Below are 23941 nucleotides of genomic sequence, written 5' to 3' on the forward strand. Positions count from 1 at the left end.
GTCCTAATATATTCCCCAGGGATATAATGCTGTGGGAGAGAGAAATGCATGCAGTACATCTGCTTGTGTGTGTTTTAGTGGAACTACTAATCTGTAAAATTCACTTCATAGTTGTTAAGGTGCTGATTTAGGTCTGTCTGAATATGCAAGAGAGTAAAAGGCCCAGATAACTAATGTAGGTAACTTCAGGAGCACTGCAGTTAACTGTTGTTAGATGTGTTTTGGGTTTCCTGTCAGGATCCTGTAGAATCCATTCTGAGCTTATTTCTCAATGTGGTAATTAAGAAGCTGTGTGGAAAATGTCGTAAGCCAAGTATAATACATCTCTGGAGTTTTTTAGTCTGCAGCATTGTTAGTCTCAAGATGGCTCCAGCAAGTTGAAGAAAATGAAGAGTGCAAACTGAGTGTGCAGGTTTGGAGAAGGTTGTAGCAGGCAGTTTTGTTTACTGGGTTAGTAGAGAGAGACATGGCTTAATAGCATTCTGAGTATAAAGTGTCCATGTCCCAGACCAGGTGCTATTTCCTCTAATATCTTTGAATCTTTATGGTTGTTTTCAGAAAAGAGAAGGAAAAAAAAGAAAGGAAACCCCCCCAAAAAAACCCCAAAGAGAAATAGTTTGAGTATTTGGGCTTTAGAGTGGTGAGATGGCCTTATGTTTTGGTAGACCTATATCTTGGTATGAACCAGTGGTGTGTGGCAGTGACTGAGTTTGGCAGAGTACTGTAAAAAGTGCTGCTATATTTTAATAAGAAAGTGGTTTTGAACCTCCTTGCATTTCCAGATCTGTTTTCTATTAAAAAGAAACATCTCTTTGAATTTATCAGCTCTTTAGAGTGGGCTTGTAGAGGAAGCAGCTGTAGTGGGCAGGTGTGTTTAGTAATTGTGTTCCAGCCTTTGTAAGATTTGTTAAATGGGTATGTTGGTATTGAACACAATTATTTCTTTTCAGTGATGAACTCTCTGTATGCTTCCACAGTTTTCAAGAGCTAGAAAATCTGACTTCTTGAAGCTGTAATGAATAACCTTTTTGAAGCAGGCTATATTAACCTCTGGAGAGCTTTCTAAGAATGCTAACATGACAAACCTTTCCTTTTGAAAATGGCTAGGACCTCAGCCTCTTGTTGCTTATGAATGTAGACACACAGAAACATTCTTTCATGTCTTATTCCCTCAAGTCATTGACATTCAAAAAGTATCTACAACACATTTCATGTGCACCTACTATCATAGAATAGTTTCGGTTGGAAGGGACCTCAAGGATCATCTAGTAACAAAAATCCTCTGCTGCTGAGAATTGAAGGTCAACTCTGTTTATTCACAAGCTTTGCCTAATTAGTCTTTTCCTAGTTGGCCTTGTACTTCAGGAAGCATAAAGGGATTAAAAAGGCAAAGGAGCAAACTAAAACTGTGTAATAACTGATTGAGTAGAATGCATTTCACTACCCAGAACTTATAGAAATAAAGAATTGTGCAGTGGGTGTGTGAGGCTGAAGGTCTGTTCTTTGGAAGTGACTAGGTGTTATTTCATGGTACTGGAGACTGTTCAGAGGGCTGTAAACCCTTCCTGGCTACCTGCATCTAAGCAAAACCAGGCTACTCAGAATAGATCTGCTGTTCAGCTTCATTTCAGAGTATTTTTACCTATAGCCATCTACAGCAATACAAAGTGAGGTTTGTAGTTGGCCATATTAATGTTCCATGGAAGATGACTTCATTTTTTACCTCTCCACAAACAAGTGAGGCTTGCATTTAGAATGTTGTATGGGACTCCTGATTATGTGCTTTAATTCAGCTTTTTCTGGCTGTAGTAACTTGCTGTGAAGTCAGTGATGTAAAACTCAAGAGGTGTTTCTGGTGAACAGATGTGAAAGATTGTACTTTGCCTTTCTCTGCTCATATGTGAGCTAAGCTGAAAGCATGTTCATTTTCTTGGGATATGTTGAATATGCAATTCTGGAAGGAAGGAAGAATGTTTTATTTGAACTCTTCTGGAAATAGTGTTAAGCAGCCTGGAAGTACAATTACAAAATGTGGTGAGACCTTTGCACAACACTCTGTATCTTAACTCTCTAAGGAGGATAGTTAGTACCTTTCTCAAATCAGTCATCACCACCTGATAGGAAAGAATGTGTGCAAGAGAAGTGTCATTGTGCAACTGATTACCGTTGGTACCATGCATCTGTTTGCTGGTGTTTCTTTTTTTCAGGTAACAATTAATTTCAGAGCAACCTATGTTAGAACTGAAATTTCTGAGTTTTGCTCACCTGAAAACTGGGGTGGGTGCTTCAGGGTTCAGTTGTTTACCAGCACTTTGTGGAACTTCCAATTCTGTTGCTCTTAGCTACTGCTTCCATTTCTGAAGAAGTTAACTTCTTTGCATTAATCATTTATAATCAGAGTCTGAGGTCTCTAGAGAAGGGGGTACATCTATACTTGCATAGGCTAGAGGAGTCTCTGTGACCTTGAAGTAAAATGCCCTTGAGCTTACAAAATTTCAGTCAGGGGCTGGTTTAACATTATTGGAATAAATGCTGTTAGAACTTGACTCTGTCAGAAACCCCCCAAGGTTGCTGTTGTATTATTAGCATAGCTGGTCCTCTCATCTCTTGGCCTGATGGTCCACAAGACCTTCAATGTTTTGGCTTAGCTTGTGCTGAAAATCAGTTTGGCACCAACAGCTCTGAGCTGAGCTGATACATAAGATCTCGATTTGCTTTGTTTAGTACATTTGCTTAAGGAAACTGTTGTAGTGTAGAGGTTTTAGGCACCCAGAGCAATACTTTGAGGACAAGATGTAAGGAAACTAAATGTAAGAGAGGATGTTTTTTAAAATTAGTAAAATAATAATAGAAGGCTGTTATAATTGTTTTGTTTTGTTTAAAACAAATGTTAAATACACTTGACATTTGAAATAGAGTTACTAGTTTGAAGGACAAGGGTAGATAGTGGGTTTAAGATCCTATGCTGTTTCAAAAGAGATGCTGCAGAGGGCAGCAGAACCAGGCTTTGAAGAATTCATCACCTTCTATAGCCAGCCCTCTGCACTCTATAGCAGTAATACAGAACGTGAATAGAAGACAGGGAAGCAGGAAAACACTTAATTTTAACTAGCTTACGTTTGTTCTCAAGAGAAGCGTTAATTTTTATTATTTTTTCTTTTTAATGATAGAGCACAATGAATAGGTAGTGAAAATGGTCAAGACTTCAAATCCTTCACAAACATTCTGTCCCAGATGTTCTAAAGAATATTTTCAGGTAGGTAGGTAGGCAGGCAGCCAGTACCAGAATTTATTCCTCATAGAAACTTGTGATTACAAGGCGAGATTCCTCGAGTCCGGAAATCAAACGGGGTCGGGTTGAGCTGACTTTGTAATTGCAGCGATGCGTTGCTACCGAGGTTGACCACTAGAGGGCAATAGTACCAAAGGGTTTATTTCGCATAGGAAACTGGATTCAGCTTCTCTATACCACACTTTCAGATCGGCCTTGGTTGCATTTGAGCGTTTGGTTTTCTTAACCGGCTCCAACCAAATGAAACTGGATTCAGCCTTTCTATACCACACTTTCAGATCGGCCTTGGTTGCATTTGAGCGTTTGGTTTTCTTAACCGGCTCCAACCAAGTGAAATCTGCCCTGGTTTAAAAATTTGTTTGATATCATATCTGTGAAGTGGAAATCTGCTGTCAAAGAAAAAAAGCTTTGAGCAAGGGAACGTTGTCATGATGCAATAAGAGAAAACCCACCACCACCACCTCTCTGAAGTTGCAGTATTCTTCATTTAAAGAAAGCTGTGTATGCAAGGGAAGATGCTTGAATCTTGACTGTGTATTTATGATGTTAGCATGACAATTCCATAGTCTAAAACCCCCTGATTGTGGCTTGCATATTGGGGCTTCTGTAGAATAGAATAAACCAGGTTGGAAGAGACCTTCAAGATTATCATATCCAACCCACCTAAACAACTAACCCATGGCACCAAGCACCCCATCCAGTCTCCTCCTGAACACCTCCAATGACGGCAACTCCACCATCTCCCCAGGCAGCACATTCCAATGGGCAATCACTCTCTCTGTATAGAACTTCTTCCTCACATCCAACCTAAACCTCCCCTGGCGCAGCCTGAGACTGTGTCCTCTTGTTCTGGTGCTGGCTGCCTGGGAGAAGAGACCAACATCCGTCTGTCTACAACCTCCCTTCAGGTAGTTATAGAGAGTGATAAGGTCACCCCTGAGTCTCCTTTTCTCCAGGCTAAGCAACCCCAGCTCCCTCAGTCTTTCCTCATAGGGCTTGTGTTCCAAACCCCTTACCAACTTTGTTGCCCTTCTCTGGACTTGTTCCAGCAAGTCAACCTCCTTCCTAACCTGAGGGGCCCAGAACTGGACAAAGGACTTGAGGTGTGGCCTAAGCAGTGCAGTGTACAGGGGCTGTGTACTATGTGTACTATGCTTGTGTACAATATGTTGATAATTTGGGCTGTTATTTCCCTGGTAATAGAGAAGCTCCAAAGAAAATACGTAATTTATGATCTGCTAAATATATCTTGTACTGGAAAGACACACCAAGACCATTGTGAATAAATGTTATTCCAGTATTCAATGCAGTTCCATTATATCCACATTTCCCATTCAAAATTTATACAAGACTATAGAGAGTTTTCCAAGTACTTGTTAATTTTATTAATGATAGCATGGTATGGCTGCCTGCAGTAGCAGCAACTTAGACTTACTGTTTCAGATAAGTCTCTTAATTACTTTTTTTTCTTTAACCAAATCCTGTTTTGCTCATCTATCTCTGGAGATTTTCACCATAATGCTGTTCTTCAGTGGACATGAGAAAAATGCTTGCACTTGATTTGGTCCTTGCCTACAGAGCAGGCATTGACAGCTGAATATTCTACCAGCTTTATTAGTTGGGTAGAGTAGCAAAAATTGTTCATGTGATGTACAGGAAGATTTTAATTGCTGACTGAACAGCACAGCCATGAGGAACTGAAGGTGTGCTGGTTGAGTATTTGGCATCTTTGGGATGATGTTGTGCAGTCATTGGTGAAGCAGCAGAATAATCCAAGAATTGTGAGAAATGGGTTGGGGGAGGAAGAGGAGGTATATTAATCCTTAGCTTATGGTTACGTAATTATTGCATGTTGTACATATTTCATGCCACACAGCTGGCTGCTTGGCTGGTCTTGTGTTCACAGGAATGATCATCTCTCTACAAGTCATGCTGGGAAAAGTCAATTCTGAGCAGATCAGGCAGTGCAGTGATTGGCTTTTTTATTAACCGCTGCCTGTTTGATCTCTGGCGAAGAGCTGTCATTCTGGCGGAGTGCTGTTGTGTTCTGCTTGAGCTTCAGATAATGCAGTAAAAATCCCTACTTCCCCGTGCCAAAGGTTTTGTTGTGGGTTTTTTTTCTTTCAATTTAAAAAGATGTTTTAGATATGTGGATTAATGCTGCTTCCCATTTTCAAGCACAGTGATGGATTCTTTTGTCGTTATGTAAACATTTCAGTGAAGAAAATGATGACTTCATAATATTATGACATGAAATGCAAATGAGGTGCTATTTTTCTTTCTTGGAACAGTGAAATATTTCAAACTAAGGTGAAATACTGTTCTGTGGTGATAAAAGATGAGAGTTTTACCCCCCCAGTTTTTAACTGCAAGACTCATTTTGCCCAAGTGAAGCATCTGGTGCTAGGTCTGAAACTTACATGATGCTGTGTTGAGCACCTCTTCAGCCAGTGGCTTTGCCCTGTGTCAGTGGCCTTCTGCTTTATTTGCTTTTACTAGCAGTGTCAGATCTGGGCAAAATTCAACTTACACAGGCTCAGTTTGCATTAAAGCAAAAGTAGTTCTTTATTAGAATCAAAGCAGTAAAACAGTTTACCTTCTTTGGCTCTGTGTGTCTCTGAACTGTTGGAGCTTGTGATGCTGCAATGGGCTACAAAGGATTACTCTCTGCTTACACTATTAACTACCAAGATAGGCAGTAAGTTAGCTAGTTTGACCTGGTCTGCTTGCTGTGTAAGAGAAGTGCTGTTTAGTCTTACCTTACATCTTGCTTAGAAGTAGTGGCCCCTAGCTTTGTGGCAGATACTCCATACTTAGTGTACACATCAGTGGTACCCAAACCTTCTTACACTGCAGGCTTTGTAGTGCTAGTACAGCAGTCCAGTTGACTACAGGCACTGTAGTTTTAATCTATGAAACAAATGTCTTGTGCCTATGTAGTGCCTGCCTGCTTTTTTCCCCCACACATTTAGATGTCTTTGGAAAACTATTTCCTGAACCTAATAGTGTTTCAGCTTAATGGTTTAACTGCAATGTGAAACTACTTAACCATTAGTGCTGCAATGCTGTACAATAGTCTACTTAAACTGTCTGTGGTATCACAGGAATGAAATGTGGCAAGGTGGTGCTTGTTCTTAAAATAGAATCCAGAAGGGACAGGAGAAATGAAAACTCACTCTCTTTCCTGTCAAAACATGGTGAAACCCTTCTGAAGAGCAGATTTAATGAGTGTGTGGAGAAAGTGGATGTGAAAGCAATGTAAGTGCTGAAAAGAGACATTCTGCTGCACAAATCACTTAAACTGTGTGCTTAACGAAATTTTTGTTGACACAGATTTCTAGGTTTAGGTGCACACAATAGAATTCTTCAAAAAAAAGCTTACAGAGAAATCTGAGCTTTCATGGAATAAGGAAAAAAGGGAAAAGGGGGGAATTTGGTTTTGGTCATGTGTGTGGTTTTGGTTGTTGGTTTGTTGGGGTGGGTTTGGTGTGTGGTTTTGGTTTGTGGAGTTTTTGTTTATGGGTTTTTTCTTCTTCTTCTTCTTTTCCAGTTTAAATTAATTTTAAGGAAAGGGTAAGAAAGAAGATCCATAATCATGCTAGGTGGAGGTTTCCAGAAAGATCTTGGGAGAACTTTGTGTTTTCATTGCATCATCTCAGAGGAAGAGAGCTCAGGGTTATAACAGATTAATGGAATGATCATCTCAGTACTCAGGTTACACTCAAATGGCAAATGGAATACAAGGAACATCTGAAGAAGCTATGGCAGTAAAACTGCCTTATTTTATCACTCTAGAAACTGCAGTGTTCCATATCATTATGAAGAAGTCTTACCAATCTAGAACTGGTTAATAAATGAGGAGTAAGAGGGTCAGTGGCAGAGAGCAGCTACTGTGCAATGACAAATGAAGCAGTTTGACTCCTCCAGTTCTCTTTTCCAGTCTGGGAGAGAGCTTAGTCAGGAGATCTGAATAAAGCTACAGTTAGTACAGCTGAGTCACTAAAAGGATGAAAATTACTAGGGAATGGTTGTTTCAGAAATATGAATTGATGTTCAGAAATAGAAGGTAATAGTTGCCTTAACCCCTGAACATGGCAATATACAGTCAGCCTCTGACATGAGTCTTTCAGCTGCTGATAGTCCTTTGGTTTCTGGCTACACCGAGGAGGCTATTGCAGCTGATACTGTTTGTCTCTTCTGCCCTTTTTCTTTAACTAGAAGCAAGCACTTTTATTTAAGTCCTTCTTGTTAATCTGCATGGGGAATGAGTGCTTATGTAAATGTGTGCATGCACACATGCTGCCTTGATTGCAGGAGAGCTCCCTTTCCCCCTGAATCTGAATGTTGCCTTGAAAAGCGTAAGAGGTTCCCTACTCTTTATCTCCTAGTGTGTCTTCCCTCCAATCCCTCCCCATTCCCTCAGGTACTTTCCCAGAAGTCTCTTGCAGTGTGAAGCTTCTGTTAAAATAGATTTGTGTTCTTTAGGAGAGTTTGGGCTTTTTTTCCTGCTCTCCAGGAACTGATAGTCTTTATGATTTTGATCTAGGCTTGTTCAAGGTGAGCCAAGGGGGTGAAGTAGTGCATTTTCTTACTTATTTGCTGAATCTTACTCCTGTCTGAGCTGGTAGGCAAGATTATCCTGAAGATGAAGATACTTTTTTCCATTTAGAAATTAAGGACTGGTTGACATGTAGTTTACAAGATTGGTTATGATGGTGAGAAAGCTGCAAGCTGTTACCTTTTTTTAAATAGAGACCTTTCTAGAGCTCTATGTTATCTTTAGCAGGAAGACAGTACTTCTGGAGTTAGGAACATACCTAATATAGTTGAAATTATAAAGAGAAGCCTGAACATATCCTTAGAAATGCTACTTTTTGGACTAGCATCATATTTTCATGGTCGCTCTTGAGTGGAGATGCTTTGCAGTCTTTAAAATGCTTTGCCTTCTTGATAGGGCACTGCTTTTAAACTGCCTCTAATTGAAGAACACACGAACGTGTGCAAAGCTGTTTGTTTGTGTCTTATGGTAAGAAGCAGTTGAGCAAATCTGCCCCTTTTTTACTAGGGATCTGTTCAACAAATTCCTGTCAGCACAGACAAGGAAGGAAAACTCTAACAGATGGACTGTGGATTAATCCAAACATTAGAACAACCCAAGATACAGTAATCAACATGAAGTCTGCTTAATAACTTGTTACACTCTTTTTTTTGCCTGAGATTTCCCCTGAGCTCTCAGTGCTGTTGGGCTCATTTTGATGTCTGAAGAAAGCCTAAAGAAACTTGCATTAAACACAGGATGTTTTTATCAGCCTGGCGTGCCAAAAAGATCGGCAGGAGATTGATGAGCAGGGTACGGAAGGCCAGGCAATTTCATCTGCGCAGATCGGTAGGTTGTCTGACATGTACTATGAGTGATAACCATCTTCTATATTCAGTATTCACACTGACATTTATCCTTATAAAATAATTGTGCTGGGATGTTTACTGGGCAGTAAAGTACCTACTTCTCATTGTGTAAATCACACTTGATCAAGTGCTATTTGTTCAACCCTGCTTCTCCACTAAAAGCTAAGCTAGGCTTTCTCATCTGTCTTAGCAGAAGGAGTTAACATTCTTGTTCTCCACAGTGCCCAGCTTGCATAGTGTACTGCTGGGCTTTGGCTTAGGGTATTGCATATGCTTGTTAGTGAGAATTAAGTTTGCCATGTCAGTAAAAATTTACTAAACATAGAATCCTGAGAAGTGTGAAAAATGGTATGAATTCATCGGCTTTTTTGGTGGTGTTTTTTGCTCACCTGCCTGGAGAGGTAAATACCCAGCCTAGAGCTGGGTATTTAGAGTATGTTCTGCGCTTCTCTTTTATCTCTTTGGCTAAAACTCAAAACGATCCTGAAAACAGAACTGTATTTTATCGAAATCAAGAGCCACTCAACCTTTTATGTCTTTTGTCTGTGGGTTTTTGTTTTTAAGCCTTGTTTTGTTTCTTTGTTGCAGTGCTTTGTGAGTGTTTTGGTGGTTCTTGAATATTTTTCAAAGTGTTTCAGTTTATTCCTTTAGGGTCTGTGCTTTTTTAGCCAACGTTCTGTTTAGCAGGATAGGAATAAAACTAACATAAGAAGCTTCTCAAATGCTTTAGGCATTTCCCTGTTACTCTTTTAAAACTGTAATTGAGATACAACTGCTGTTTGCCTTTACCAACAGGTTTTGTGGCTGTGTATTTTAAATTTCAAGGTGCTCATGCTGCTTGTAAAGCTGTGTCCTGGAAGACTCCATCTTTCAAATCAAAATATGGCATTATATTGTGTTTAAACATGTCCTAGCAAGCTGAGAACAAAAATTGGCTCAGGCATAAATTCAGAGGAACTTTATTCCAAGTACTTGATGTTAAGTTTAAAACAATTACAGTGGTTACTATATCTTGTTAATTGGGTGCACAACAAATGAAATTACTCTCTACCTACTGAAAGATGCAGATGTACCTTAACAGTTAAATTGCTTTTTTAAGGTGTAGAAAGTTGTGTGTGCTGACAGAGTCCTAATTATGTGCTGGCTTGTGTGTTGCTAGTTTTGGGAGGTTTTTAATCTGTGAATTTTGAGTTCTTGCCTCACAATAAATAAGGACTTTTTTGGTTTAGTGGTTGGTTGGTTTGTTGTGGCTGGTTTGGTGTGGTTTTGTGTGTGGGGGTTTGTTCGGTGTTTCTCTCATCAGCTCAATGTAAAGGTCTGACAGAAGCTTTCAGCTCCTTTGAGAACTTCCTGAGATTCCCTGGTAAGCCTCTTCATTCTGCCTCTTGACTTCAGAGGCTGTCATTTACAGACGGAATTTCAGCTACTGCCTCTGTGTTGATGATTCTTAGACTGTCTGCTTTCTCTGGATACATCTTTTTCTGTCCAAGTAGCACTTTGCTTGTAGGTGTTTGACCCTCTCTTGAAATGCTCTTGGACCGATACTCTTAGAATAGAATAGACCAGAACAGGTTGGAAGAGACCTTCAAGATCATCGTGTCCAAACTATCAACTAATCCAAGCCACCTAATCAACTAAACCATGGCACCAAGCACCCTATCAAGGCTCCAAAGTCTTTTCACCCTGTATAACTATTGACCATAACCAGTGACCATTTTCCTGCTCTGCATTATCCTGATGCTCTACCATCTCTAGGGTTATGCCATGCCTTTATCTTCAGGTTGCTTTGTAACTTGTGAAAAATGAGGATTTATCTCATCACCGCAGTACAGGCTCCTGCTGCAAATAACTGCAGATCTGTCGTCTTAGGCACCCACAAATCTTGCTCAGTATCATTAACATCCATATGGAGTGTAGGTGACACAGATTGCTGTCTTGTATCACCAGTGTGGTTGCATAACCTCTTCCTTAAGTACTTTTCTGGATTTCTGTCTCCATTGAGATGAAATTATCATATCTTCATTTTCAGGAATCTATTTTCGTCCATACAAGCCTTTCAGGAAAGTGCTGATTTCTAACATCTGTCAGCGATGCCACAGTTGATTGTTGGCCGGGTGGGAATCATCTTTAGAACATGATAAACCATCTTCATATAAGAGCAAGAAAAAATAGGTTCTTGGTACCTTGCTTGTCCATGTATTGTGGTGTTTCCTGTCAGGATTTTCAACAATAATCTATCAGGTGACTCTCAGTTTGAGCCTATGGTGTGATATACACACACACACACATATATATACACACACACATATTTATATGTAAATAAATGCTGAAAAGTCCTTTTTAAAGCATTAAACTGTGCTCTCAGGTCATTTAAGAATGTACAGCAGTGCTGACATTCAAAGCTGTAGGGAGAAATATGTAAAAATCTTTTCACTTTGTCCTTTTTTAACAAGAGGATTCAGAATTCAAAGCATGTAATTTGTGGTTTGTTCCGGCCACCTTTAATCACGGCCAGGAATGAAGACGTTTCTCCAGCAGTAAGTTCACAGGCATCTTTCACATCAGGTGTTTTCTCTGAGTCTGGAAGAAGGTAGTGCTCAGGTAGGGCTGCAGCCTTTCCATGAGAGGAAATCACATGCCATAAAAGCTTGTCCATTGAAAAGGAACATTGCGTCTACTATGTCTCAGGCGTTTCTTGATCTCTGTTATCTATCTTATGAACATAGCTTTGAGGACACCACACAAGTCTGAGTTTCATATGACCTACCCTGATAAGCCATTGTATGTAGTGAGTATTAATCAAGTCTGAAAGATGTACTCAGAATATTTGTATGTGATACAGTATCGAGCTGTACTAGTGACCAGATGTAAATGGTGCATTGATCTTATTACCACAGCTTTAAATTAATGTACTTATTTCTGCTTGTAATGTAAGCAAGCTGTCAGGAAGAATTTGTTCCAAGGAACAGGACAGCTGTCAGGAAGAATTTTAGCAGAAGAGTATATTGCAGCAAAAAAACCCCAAACCAAAACAAAAAACCCATGGGGGAATTGGATATCCCCACTAAAACTCACATCATGTGTCAGTGGATTTGCAGAATCATGGGTTTGTAAGTTGTGGCAGTGTTCTAAGGAACTTTCCTGCCTTTGTTCATCGTGTATAGAGTGTTTGCTTTCTGGAAATGTTTGTCCTGGCATGGTAAGCACTTTGTGTAGAGGGATACTGCAAACAGTTTGGATAACTGTGCGTGGGGTGTCTGAAGGCAAATTTGTACTGAAAGCTTTGACACTTAATTGATTTTCCTAAATAATCTTGAGGTTGTTCTGGTGTTCAGTTTTTGTTGGGTTTTTTTAATAGCTGGCTATAAAATTTTGTTGCATCCTGTAAGGTAACTTGAATTCCATGTGATAGTTCAGGTAGTTGCTGTGTCAGTTCTTTTTTTACTGTGAAGAGAGCAGAGAAGGTGCACACCTATAGCAGTAACTCTTGTGTGATTTGAATTTGAAATCCAAATAGTGGCTCTGAAAATTTATTAGTGCAAAATAAGAACCTTTCTTTTTTTGGCCAGTTCTTGTGAGAAATAACGTTGAATCATGAATATATACATGTGCATACATACATATAATTGTTTCCTGCAGTCACAGAATATTGAAAATAGGATTTGTAATCACCAGACATTAATCATAGAATGAGAACGAGACTGTGGACTGTTAGTGTTTAAAATGAATATCTCTACTTGCTGATTAAAAAAACCCCCTCAGCAAAACAACCACATTAGACATCGATGTGCAACACGTTTTGTGACACTGATTTCTTCCCTCTGCAGCAGTTCTGTGCATGAAGGAAGGGAGGGAAAGCAGAAGAAAGCAACGAAGGCATCTGTATGAAATACCATTTTCCGAACGTGGTGCTGAAGCCTCTTGGCTCTGTGGGACATCATTAGAAAGGCAATCAGTGAGCAAGTGCAGTTATGCTGCCTGCTCACTGTGTTGTTCAGTTCAGGGTTATAATTTATGCAAGCAAGGAAGTGATAAGATGCTATTGGATCTTACTATAGGCAGTGATTGAAACTTGGTTATTTTTGATCCATGCTTTCTCCACCCAGTAGCTGTTACCATCCACCACCGTCCTCAGAGCTGTGAATTTGTAACGTTATGCTGTACCTGCTACCCAATTTCTCTTTAATGTCTGGCAGCTAGGAAGGGAAAACAAGCTCTCGACCCTGTGGGTTCTGCAAAAGGAGAAAGGGGAGGGAAAAAACCCATCCACAAAAACAGTTGCTTGCTGCCTTTTTTTATTATTATTTTTTTTAATTGCTCAAGATTATGCTCATCATTATAATCACAGGTAGAGGAGGAACGTAGGGGGCGAAACAGCTTGGAGAAGCAAAACATCAGCAGCTGTCGAGAATTTTGTTGCTCTGGTTTGTCAACGATGCTGCTGTAATTCTATCTGCCCTTCTTCTTCCCTTTTTTTTTTTTTTGTGTGTGTGTGCTGCTCATTCACCACTCAGCAGCTGGTAGGGGAAGTAAGCCTGCCTGGCAACCACCTGCAGAGCAGCAGAGATGAATTACATTTTCGGAAATAACACCCTGCTCTATTCCCGCGCCAGTCGCGGCAATGCTAGCTCAAGCCACGGGGCCGCAGGCCCAAAGCACAAGCAGTGGGCAAAGAAAGGCTCAACAGATGAGTTACGGAGCGAGCCTTCCCGGTGGCAGCAGATAGTTGCGTTTTTCACTCGGAGGCACGGGTTCATTGACTGCATTTCTGTCGCTGCCAGCTCCACCCAGGTAATCGGGCCACTTGTTGGAATTTATTTGTCTTGCATGTTTGCTGGCGGTTTGCTGCTCGCAACGAGCAATTATGTGTGGCTGCATGCGTTCAGAGGGTCTCCTGATCGATGAAGAGTGTTTTCTGGCTGCTTTTGTTTTCCTGTTTTACAGAGCTCTGCATAATTCGCAGCCTTAAAGCATGAAAATGGTGACACTAAATGAGGGCAGATTTTTAAGTCATTCTGAAAGTGATGAGGCTGCAGCAAGTTCAGTTTTGAGATGCTTCCATGTAACAGTGAAATACTGGGAAAACGTAGCATGCTTTCTGCTGCCTAGCTCTGGAGGGGAATAATGTAGGTTAAAATATCAGTTTCATAGCTGCAGTAAGATGATAAGTCAAATAATGATTACATATTTCCTGGTTAAGGAATTATCTTCAAAGGATTAAATTATTGAAAGCCCAAATGATCTGGAGCACAACAAATTCTAGTCTGTATCAGTTTTCTGGGGGTTTTGGCTGGTAATAATCCATAAATGAGATTAAGGAATGCCTTTTTTTATGTACAGGATATACATTTAATAGTGCAGTCTGTAAGAGAAACGTAGTCTTTTTCAAGTCATTGCTAATCTGCACCAAGTAATGTATTTTATTAATCACTGTTGAAAGGCAGGTAAAAGGAGGCAAGCCAGATTTTAAGTGTGTGGGTTTGGGGTGAGTTCTGATGTTTGCTGTTGAGAGATTTATGGTTTTTTTAAGCTGAGTTTCATTAGCAAATTAATATCTCTTTGGATTATGTGACAAAGATCTGTGGAACAATGCTGAGATGTCAGCATTGTTTAAAAATGATAGATTTGATTTGGTTTAGTTATTGGCAAGCTAAAATCAGCTTCAGTCAAGATGTCACTTAACCTGAAGTGCTACAAGAACATGTTTTAAAAAGAAAAGAAAAACTTCTTATCTTCAGACTAACATAACTAAGATAATTTTATCCGTTAGTAATTGCTTCCAAGGTGATGAAGTCTCACTTCCTCTGTCTGCTTATTGTTGGCTGTTTGTTTGCCTTGTGAATTTAGAGTGAAGAGTGAATAGGAGGTCTGAGGGGGACTTCAGTTTTTCTTGTTGCTGATACATATGAATGTCACAGAGAGATCCTGTAGTTTCTGTAATGGGTCATTATACACCTTTTAAGTGCTGCATTATGTAGACATAATAGCTTTCAAGTACTAATTTATGTTTTGAAGCAAAACTATACAATGTTAGCCTTTTGAATCAATATTATGGTTGCTCTTATTTGTTTAGTACTTGAACAAATAATGCTAGAATGCTTGGAGCTTGCAGTTACTCTGCCTGGTCTGTTTGCTGATAAATAAAATACAGAACAGTCTGCTTTGAGTGTGGGTTGGACCAGAGAAAGATGCTGAGATCCCTTCACACTGTGAATATCTTTAGTGCTTGTTCTGTTGTTCTGACATGAAAAAGAGCTTACCTCTGTGAAAGCCTGATAATTCTTCTGGCCAACAGAACTGCTTATACATGCTCATGGCCAAAAGGAGGGGGAAAATTATTTTGAAGTGGCTGTTAAAAAAACAACAAACAACTTAATGAGCATACTCAGAAACAGTGCACTGAAAACATAAGAGCTTGTTGAAGCCTACTCCTTTGGAAAGATGCTTTACTATCCTTGTACCTTATCCACGCCTTGCAGTTGTTTTCCCTCAGGGAGGGAAAAAGACATTTGGAGATTGCTCATTGTGGTGCAATATTGTTTTTCAGGGTTGTTTTGTTTTGTTGTTGTTCTGCAATCTGGTATTCTGAACATTCTGGACAATTTTTATGTGCTCATTTAAGACAGATTCTCTTCACTGGAATGGGATCACATTGTAAAGTCCAAATAAATAATTAGAGGTGATCTGCTTCTCTAACCCTGTCTGAAATTCTGCTTCTGATGATGGGCTTTAAATTGTTTTATTGTTATGATACCAAAATTCTTTACTTAAACTAAACTGATGGTTTCTTCAGTACTAGTCTTCTGCTTTCCTTGTGAATCTGCTGCACAGCACCCATTTTTAGCTGTCCATTGATTTGGCTTGCTTGGATTAGGTGGGGTGGTTTGGAATCATGCTTCATTTCCTCCAACACCTGGAGACTGGGCTGAATGTCTTTGTACTTCTCTGGGGTTTGCAACAGGTCAGCTCTCCAGCAAGGTAACAAGAGGGCTTTTCCAAAAGAGGGGACACTGTGTGTTGAGGAAGGGGATTTTTGAGGAGGCATTCTTGTACCCAGAAGAGCAAGGAAGAAGGCTATGGTAGCACTGCTTTTTGCTGTAGTTATCACTCAGTTGATGCCCAAAAGAATGCGTGGGCCCAAATGCATTGTGGCATGGGAAAGGCTGGTCAGGAGTGAAAGGCTGCTGTAAAAAGCCACAGCACTCTAAAGACTGCCAATCAATTTTCAAACATTAAAGGTGCCTTATTTACTAGTACTGCCCCTTTTTGATATTATTAGAAGATTAACTTCTCCCATCTTTCATAAGAAGCAGGCAGAAGTGGAAAGAAGATTGCATGAACAGGTACAAATGAAGACATTAAGCATTCTGACTCTCTGCTTGTGTTTTTACCTAGCTCAGGTCTCCAGGGTGCTTTCCATAGAGCTTGAGATGGTTGTAGTAATTTGTAGACGTTATGTTACTTTACTTAACAAGGAGGTCACTGATCAGACATTGCAGTCTGTCCATAGTGCAGCAGCGCTTCCCACTGGGTTAATACCTGTTCCATTTGCAGCTGTTGAGGTAGCAGTGCCTTCATGCCTTGTAGTCTGCTTTGTGATCATGGGGAAGCTGCATGCACAGGCATTTGAGGCATTTATTTCTTCCTTCTGCACTCCCTGTGAAGAGGAGTTAGTTATTCAGTTAGAGTTAGGCCATTTGATTCGAAGCTGATCTTTCCATTCTTGTCAACAAATTTAACTAACTTCCTTAATAAAAGCTAAATCTGTGGCATGAAATGGAAGGTAAGGATGAAATAAGCATAGAAGAAATTGATGCTGTCACAAAGGTGAGTAACTAAGCCAGGAACAGAGTAAATAGATGGTTATGCAAATGAAAAATACTGGGTAATTTGAAGTGTTGTTCTAAGGGGATAATGCATATTGCATCAACAAAGATAATTGTATCCAGGGCAGTTTTTTCAGAGTATTTTCAGAGCTCTGAGAAGCATCTATTCCTGACACTGAATACAGCTGTCATGTCTCAGAATGCACTTTCAACTGTCAGTAGTATTTGGCCCATGTTTTGCTGTAAAGTCAGAAACAGTGATTTCTCAGAAACTCACACATCATTCAACTGGTTCTAACAGCAAGGAATTTAGGCTGTTCATGGCATGTAACAGTGTGTAATGTGCTTCTGGCATTTGATACTAAAAAATTCTTTAGCTCTTTGAATATGCTGTGCTAATTTATACTTACTTTTTTGGGGGTTTTTTTAAGGACACATTTGGGGGTGGAGGAGGGTGGAAACCCCCTCCTAACTCTACTGAGTCATTTCAAAAACTAGTTTCAAATGTCAGAGCTTATTAACTGCTTCTGTAAGTTCTTGGACCCCAGTCATATCTCTTCCTTGCAAGATCTTGGATACAAGTTTTGCTGTATGTCATTACTCCTAGGATATTGCTTTCAGGTTTGCTGAAATACTATGCCCAGAGTTTTAGCATGTGTGAAATGCTGTATGTAATCAGACCTTATTGCTGTCTACAACTACCTGAAGGGTAGTTGTAGCCAGGAGGGGGTTGGTCTCTTCTCCCAGGCAACCAGCAGCAGAACAAGAAGACATAGTCTCAAGCTGCACCAGGGGAGGTTTAGGCTGGAGGTGAGGAGAAAGTTCTTCCCAAAGAGAGTTGTTAGCCATTGGAATGTGCTGCCCAGGGAGGTGGTAGAGTCCTCGTCCCTGGAGGTGTTCAAGAGGGGATTGGACGTGGCACTTGGTGCCATGGTTTAGTCATGAGGTGTTGGGTGACAGGTTGGACTTGATGATCTTTGAGGTCTCTTCCAACCTTGGTGATTCTGTGAATAGCACTGAGATGTTGTAAGGTGCATTTAACAGAATCATGAAACCCCCTGATCTTTACCTTACCCTGCCCCTCTTCCCCTCCCCCCCCCCTTTTAAATTCTACTTTTTGCAGTCCAGTGATTGCAAAAATTGATTTCTTATTCACTATTTGCCATCTCTTCTATAATTTTTGTGTATTTAAGTATTCATATATTTTTAGACATACAGGTCCTAACAGTAAGGCACATGCTGGAAATGTGAGATAAGAAAAGATAAAAGAGTTCTGGTGTAGTGTGCAGAGTTTTAATTAAGTAGAAATTGAAAAGCAAAGAAAGGGCAGGGAGAAGGGGACCTTAATATAAGGCTTGGAATTAAACCTGGAACTGCAACAGGAAGATGCTGTAACTAGAAACTCAGATGATTTGATAGCAGTTAAAATAAGAATTATCTGGGGCATATCAGGATGTGTCACAGTGGGTGATGTGTTTTATGAACAGTATTAAACTGTGGTATGGACGTGTGACTGTTTTAGCATCCTCTCAAGTTTAGTGGTGGAACTGAGACTTCATTATGCCAGCTGTCACATAGGGTTAAGTTCTTACAGGATTTGTTTTCACAGAATGGTTTCCTGAGTTTAACATTTCAGCATAAGTTGCTTGGAAATTGTTGCTTTTAATCTAATGAACACATGAGAAAGCAGCTTTAAATAGCATTTGCTTTGGATGATTTTAACTGTGAGAAAGCACCTTGTGAAATGTAAATATGTTCTATTGCAAGAAGTTCCTTTTCTTGCTCTTGATTTTTAGCTATGGAGTAGTGCAGTTTTGTAATAGCAAATGTCAGTTCTGTCACTGGTTGCCTTTGTCCTAAGAAGAGGTCATTAGAACAGAGGTAAAAGTGGGATGATTGCAATGATATCATTGCAATGTGTTCTAATCAATAAACTAAGAAATAGCAAATTCTTGATAGTTGAAACTCAAACATTAAGGAACTGTCTCTGGAACCTTGGTTCATTTTGCAAACACTTTTTGTGTAGAGTGAATATGGAAACTTCTCAAGGCAGCAAAGCTTGCTTGACTTTTGAGAAGGAGATATGCAGTTGAAAAAAATGTGTTAATACAGTTTAAGAATATATAGCATGACTCACATAATATCATATAGATTGTGGTAGCATCCTGCTAAATCCCTGCTGTAGCAAATTGGCTCCTCTCATGATGTCAACCAGTAGGCCCGTGGAGTAAGGAGACGTGCTGATTCCTCCCCAAACTCCTGTGTGACTTAACACTGGGATGTGCACTGTGTTCCTTGCAGTTAATCACTTGCAGCATTGCAGTGGTGATAAGAACTGAGCTGGCTCTCCAGCTACCTGCAGACACTGCTTGCTGCCAGGGGGGGTTTAGGTTCTACTTTCTCTCATCTGTTCTCTCACATCTCTTGTTCTGGCTCACTTGAGAGCTGATAACAGAATTTCTTCATGTTTCTGTTCCATTACATCTCAAGAAAATTACTTTTCCCAGAATGAGTCAGAAATCTGGTAAGCAAAGGAGAAGGGGACACAGAATCTTTTGCTTTTGGAGTACTACTGCTGCTGCAGGAGCTTTCTGTCTACGTTGTGCCCAAGACTGTGAACCTTCAGGCAAGGCAGGTTCTGGATGCCCTATTAATCCATTGTCTTAAACTCTAACTAATAAATCAGGTAAACTAACAGGGTCTTGCCTTATAAAGCCATGTGCATGGAAGCCTGTGGAGAAGTTAGGACTCTTCAGGTCTGTTCTATAACTTAGCAAATTTGTCTTGTACTGCATTAGTTATCCTCTCAGTTGAGGCTTGTATTGATTGACAAAATGTTTTGAAGTCAAATACAGGCCAGTTTGTCTCTCAACAGCTGTCAGCTTACTAAATAGCTCAAGCATGGTTCATGTGGTATAACATTTCTGTTGTGCTGCCAAAGCTGCTGTATGTGTTTCATTTAATACAATTACTAAGTAAATGACTGTCTGACAGAGCCATTGAATCTTGTTCTGTTTTCTTCCTGTTCTTCTATTTTTGCTTGACAACATCAAGAGCACTCTCAGTTATGATTAAGAGTGTCCAGGATGTTTCTTCAAGTTTGAAGATGCTAATGTAACAGAAATATTTAGATGTTTCTAGCAAATGTGACTTTGTCTTTTTAGAATGATCTGCACCCATGTTTGAGAGCTGACATCATCCCATGTGTTGTGCAGTTGAATAGACTGACTTTATAACCAACTCAGTGTCTTGGTAAACTTTGTTTCCACAGTAACTCAAGGAGAGAAATTGTTGCCTTATTAAAAAAACAGCCAAACAAAAAAAGCCCCAAACATAAATTGAAGTCTTTATCTGCACAGTAGCTGTGCAGACTCTTTTGAGAAGGATTTGATTCTCTTTTCCAAAACCTCTGTTGGCCCAGTGATTTCCCCTGGACTCCAAAACAGAGGAGCTACTTGGATTTGTCTTTATGAATAACAATTACTAAGTAAAATTTTCAGTGAAGCAGGTAGGCTCTTGAGCACTCTTCTTTTTTTCCTTTCCTCTTTTCCTGTATAACATGTTTGAAATACTTTGTCAGACTTCTTTCCCCTCCCCAGTTCTTGGCAGTGTTTCCTGCCCTCTATAAACTACTCTGTGTTAGTAAACTTCTGGTCCTTGATAGGTGATGTTTTGAATATTTTTTTTTTCTTCATTTATTTTTCTTGTCAAATAACCAGGGATTCCTTTTTCATATATATTAGTCTAACATTTCTTGAGGCCAGTTCTCTTTATTCTGCTGATCCATTTTGAGACCTACACACTACTGTGTATAGCTGTTGCTTGCACCTTGACGCTGGCGCAGCCTCCCAACTGTTTCAGTGCACGGAAGCAAGCACACAATTTGGAGCTGCTGTGAGATGCCTGCAGTGTGTATCTGTAGATCCCCTTATACAAGAGGTCTGTGTGAGACATGAACTTCTTGACTTAAGCTTATCTGTCTGGGCTGTGCACACTTTTGCCAGGGGTATGACAGTTCTGAGTGAAGAATGTACCTTTCATACACTCCAAACTAATATTTGACACAGTACTGTTTGAAGTTCAGGCACAAGCAGTTTGTGAAGCATTTCCAGTACAGTTCATTTTTTGTACCATTTTGCCAAATCCATGGAAGAAAAAAATGTCAGGAAAACAGCTGTCTCTTGGTGCAGTGCATCTCATGTGCAGTTGAAGTACCTCAGCCCTGTTTAGTACTTTAACCACATTGCTTATGCTTTGCTTTTCATGTAACGGCTCTTTAACAGATGGGTCCCAGTGGATGCTTTCCTTCCCTGAGGAAGGATACTTCTTTTAATGCTGTTTCTAATGAGCCTTCCCAAACTTCATTAAACTTAAGATAACATAGTTCTGTATATAATTTCAGAAACACTTAAAGGTTTCTTCAGTTAGAAGACAAGAGAAATCCTTGTGATAAGTGGGGACTGTTCCTGCAAGAGATGCTTTGCCAACAGAGCACTGTAATGAAGTTCTAGCAAGTATATAAGGGAACTCTAGTTGTAGTGCTGGTCTCAGGAACATAGGCACAGGAACAGCACCACCATCATGTATCAGTGTGCAAAAACACATCACTAAACTTGGAGAAGGATGTAACTGTTCTGTCAGATACATGTTAAGCCAGGACTCATTCCCTCCCAATTACTCCTCACAACATGGATAGGAGCATTCCTGCTTCATATTAAAGACTGATAACCTTGTGTCATCTGTCAAGGAAGATCAGAAAACTGTAATACAGAGACCTGAGTTCTTGGTAATGTCACCACACCTAGCAGGTCTTTATTGAATCTTGAACATACCATTTGAGGATCCACCTTTTCAGGTTTTACCCAAAGTAGAATTAGCAGCAGTAGTTTCTTTACAAGTCCAAATTACTAAGTCAGTGTTTTCCTTGGAAGTGGTGCATCATGACAACAACAAGAAAAAAAAGTACAAAAAGTTGCTCTTTGTATTCAGAAAGCTTCAGTATCTTTTAAGATAATCCTTTGTTTACCTGGAATCATTGCTGGCCATTTCAAGCCACCATTAGCTTGAGTTTCTTCCAGGAATTATTTGGACTGCAAGATGATAATTCTCTTTTGAGAGTTGAGAATGCATCTATCTTTCATAATGTCAAAGAAACTTTGCCACCAACCAAAGCACTTCTGGACTCGTTTTCCAGTTCAATATTCCTCAGGGTGTCTTTGTGCTGTTTATTGCTATTCCATGTGACTTGGGTTGTCAGTACTGAATTTCATCTTGCTGCCTGTAACCCACTTCTCTAATATATCAGGCTTGCTCTACAGCTTGTTTCTGTTGTGCATTTGTTGCTCTTCCTTTTGTGTTTGTGTGTGTTTAGCTGCACATTAGGATGTAGTTGAGCTGATGTGTTCTCCAGACAGATAACAAACATTTGACTCATTTTATCTTTCTTGTAAGCTGATCTTGGCATTAGTGAGTTCTTTTTTTTTTTTTCCCCCCGCTGTGTTAAATTGTTTTCAGACCATGTTCTAGTTGCTTGCAACAGTCTGTTTTGTGAAATAATACAACTAAGCAGTGATTCAAAATAAAAACAAAGCACCCTACCCACGCTGTTCATAGAAAAGAAGAAAGGGTCAGGGCAAAATAGTTTGCATTTGACCAAGACATTTAATGGGAACTGCCATACTGTGGGAATGTTTTGGATGAGTCTTCTAGCCTCTCCTCCTTCACATACCTGGAGGTTAGGAGGAAGTTCTACACACAGAGAGTGATTGCCCATTGGAATGTGCTGCCTGAGGAGGTGGTGGAGTTGCCATCACTGGAGGTGTTCAGGAGGAGACTTGATAGGGTGCTTGGTTGCATGGTTTAGTTGATTAGGTGGTGTTGATGATGGTTTGGACACGATGATCTTGAAGGTCTCTTCCAACCTGGTTTATTCTATTCTATATTTGTTATATAGTTATTTATATGTATTTGTATTTATTGAAAATTGTTTCTCTAAGAATAATGCCTGTGGAAATGAGTTGAGCAATCTATTATGTGCCTCCCAGGTAACAGTATTTGGTTTTCATAAGAGAATAGGGAGCAGAGTAACGCTTGCCAGTGCTTCTGTAGTACAATTCTGCTGCACAGCAAATGCAATGTAGTAAATAAATGGTAGTTGCTTTTCTCAGATAAGTGACTGTATTTAAGTAGTGGGATAGAATAGACTAGAATTAACCAGGTTGGAAGAGACCTTTGAGATCATCAAGTCCAACCTATCATGATGTAGCAGGTGATAAGCAAGTCAGCTTTCCCTTTGGAGAAGGAGAGGGAACTCTGGATTCTGCCTGTAGCACCTATAGTCTCCGGTCTCAATCCTGGCCTGAAAAGGTATCATGATAAATTTGGAGTGTTCAGAAAAGAGATGAAACTGCATATTATGCTTTAAGATGAGACACTCAAGGGCTTCTGCTTTGTTCATCCAAAGAAAAGTCAGGAGGTGATTGTAGTCACAGGCTATAAATAGATGGGGATAGATTTCAGAAACTAGAAAGCTTGTTTGTTTAGTACATCTGTATTCCGAGTCAGGGAATTGATGCCAGGCAAATTAAGATAGAAAACTTCATTTTAAAGAAGTGTATTAATATAATAAGCTTTTTTTTTTTTTTTAAAGCTTAGTGGGATGTGATGTAATTGCCAAAGCAGGGTAATAAATCAGTATTTCCTGTGTAAAAAGCATAATGACAAAGTCTGTACTTGAACATGTCAAAATACATCACAGACTCTCTAATTCAGCATCTAATACAATGACTTCAAATTGCTATTTGCAATCTGTATACTACTGGAAAGCAGTTTATATTTTTCAGAGCTATTATTGCATCCATTTACTAATGCTTTCATTTACTAATGCTTTCAATTTTCGTTTCAGCTGTACAATTTTGTTACTCCTTTAAAAAGGCAAACGCTGGGGGGGGGGAAATTGTCTACAGTGTTTTAGGACTTGAGCATCTTAAACCTTGTTACAGAGCAGCACTTCACTAGGTAGATGCTGAACCAGGTGGTATGCAAACTGTGAAATCAAGGTGGTGATAGTACAGACTTAAGACTGTCTTCCCAGATAACTGTAGATGCCCATCTCTGAGCAAAACACCAAGCTAGGGCTGTCCTGCCCTTGAGCTGGGAGCAATTCTTACGACTCATTTTACTGTATTAAAACCAGTAAGATTCAAGTGCCAGGGGAAGAGCATTTAAATGAATGTGTTCAGAGGCACAGGTGATCAATAAGAGATGGCATTTGTTCAGGATTTCCTGAGAAACTTGTGTTTAATGTGGCAGGACTGTCTGCTACACTGAGTGTGACCTTTTTGTTTAAGCACTGGGTATTCCTAGAGTAAGAATTAAAAAGGGAAATGCGGCGGTGCCCTTTTTGAAAGGAGCTAAG

At 39.8% G+C, this 23941-nt stretch overlaps 1 protein-coding gene across 11 annotated transcripts in view; it reads left to right on the forward strand.

Annotated features, from left to right (window-relative positions):
* Positions 1 to 23941, forward strand: part of DLG1 (discs large MAGUK scaffold protein 1) — a 159312-nt gene that overhangs the window by 55761 nt on the left and 79610 nt on the right. For 2 of the 11 annotated variants that reach the window (XM_009908740.2, XM_054175567.1), the window contains exon 1: positions 13190 to 13489. The exons of 7 other annotated variants lie outside the window; for them this stretch is intronic. In XM_009908740.2, coding sequence (XP_009907042.1) covers positions 13265 to 13489 — 225 coding nt within the window. In that variant the 5' untranslated portion in view covers positions 13190 to 13264. Of the gene's footprint in view, positions 1 to 13189; positions 13490 to 23941 lie in introns of those variants that run through there. 2 more of the 11 variants (XM_009908741.2, XM_009908742.2) reach the window with 1 other exon arrangement.

Source organism: Dryobates pubescens, chromosome 32, assembly GCF_014839835.1.
Source record: "Dryobates pubescens isolate bDryPub1 chromosome 32, bDryPub1.pri, whole genome shotgun sequence".
NCBI lineage: Eukaryota > Metazoa > Chordata > Aves > Piciformes > Picidae > Dryobates > Dryobates pubescens.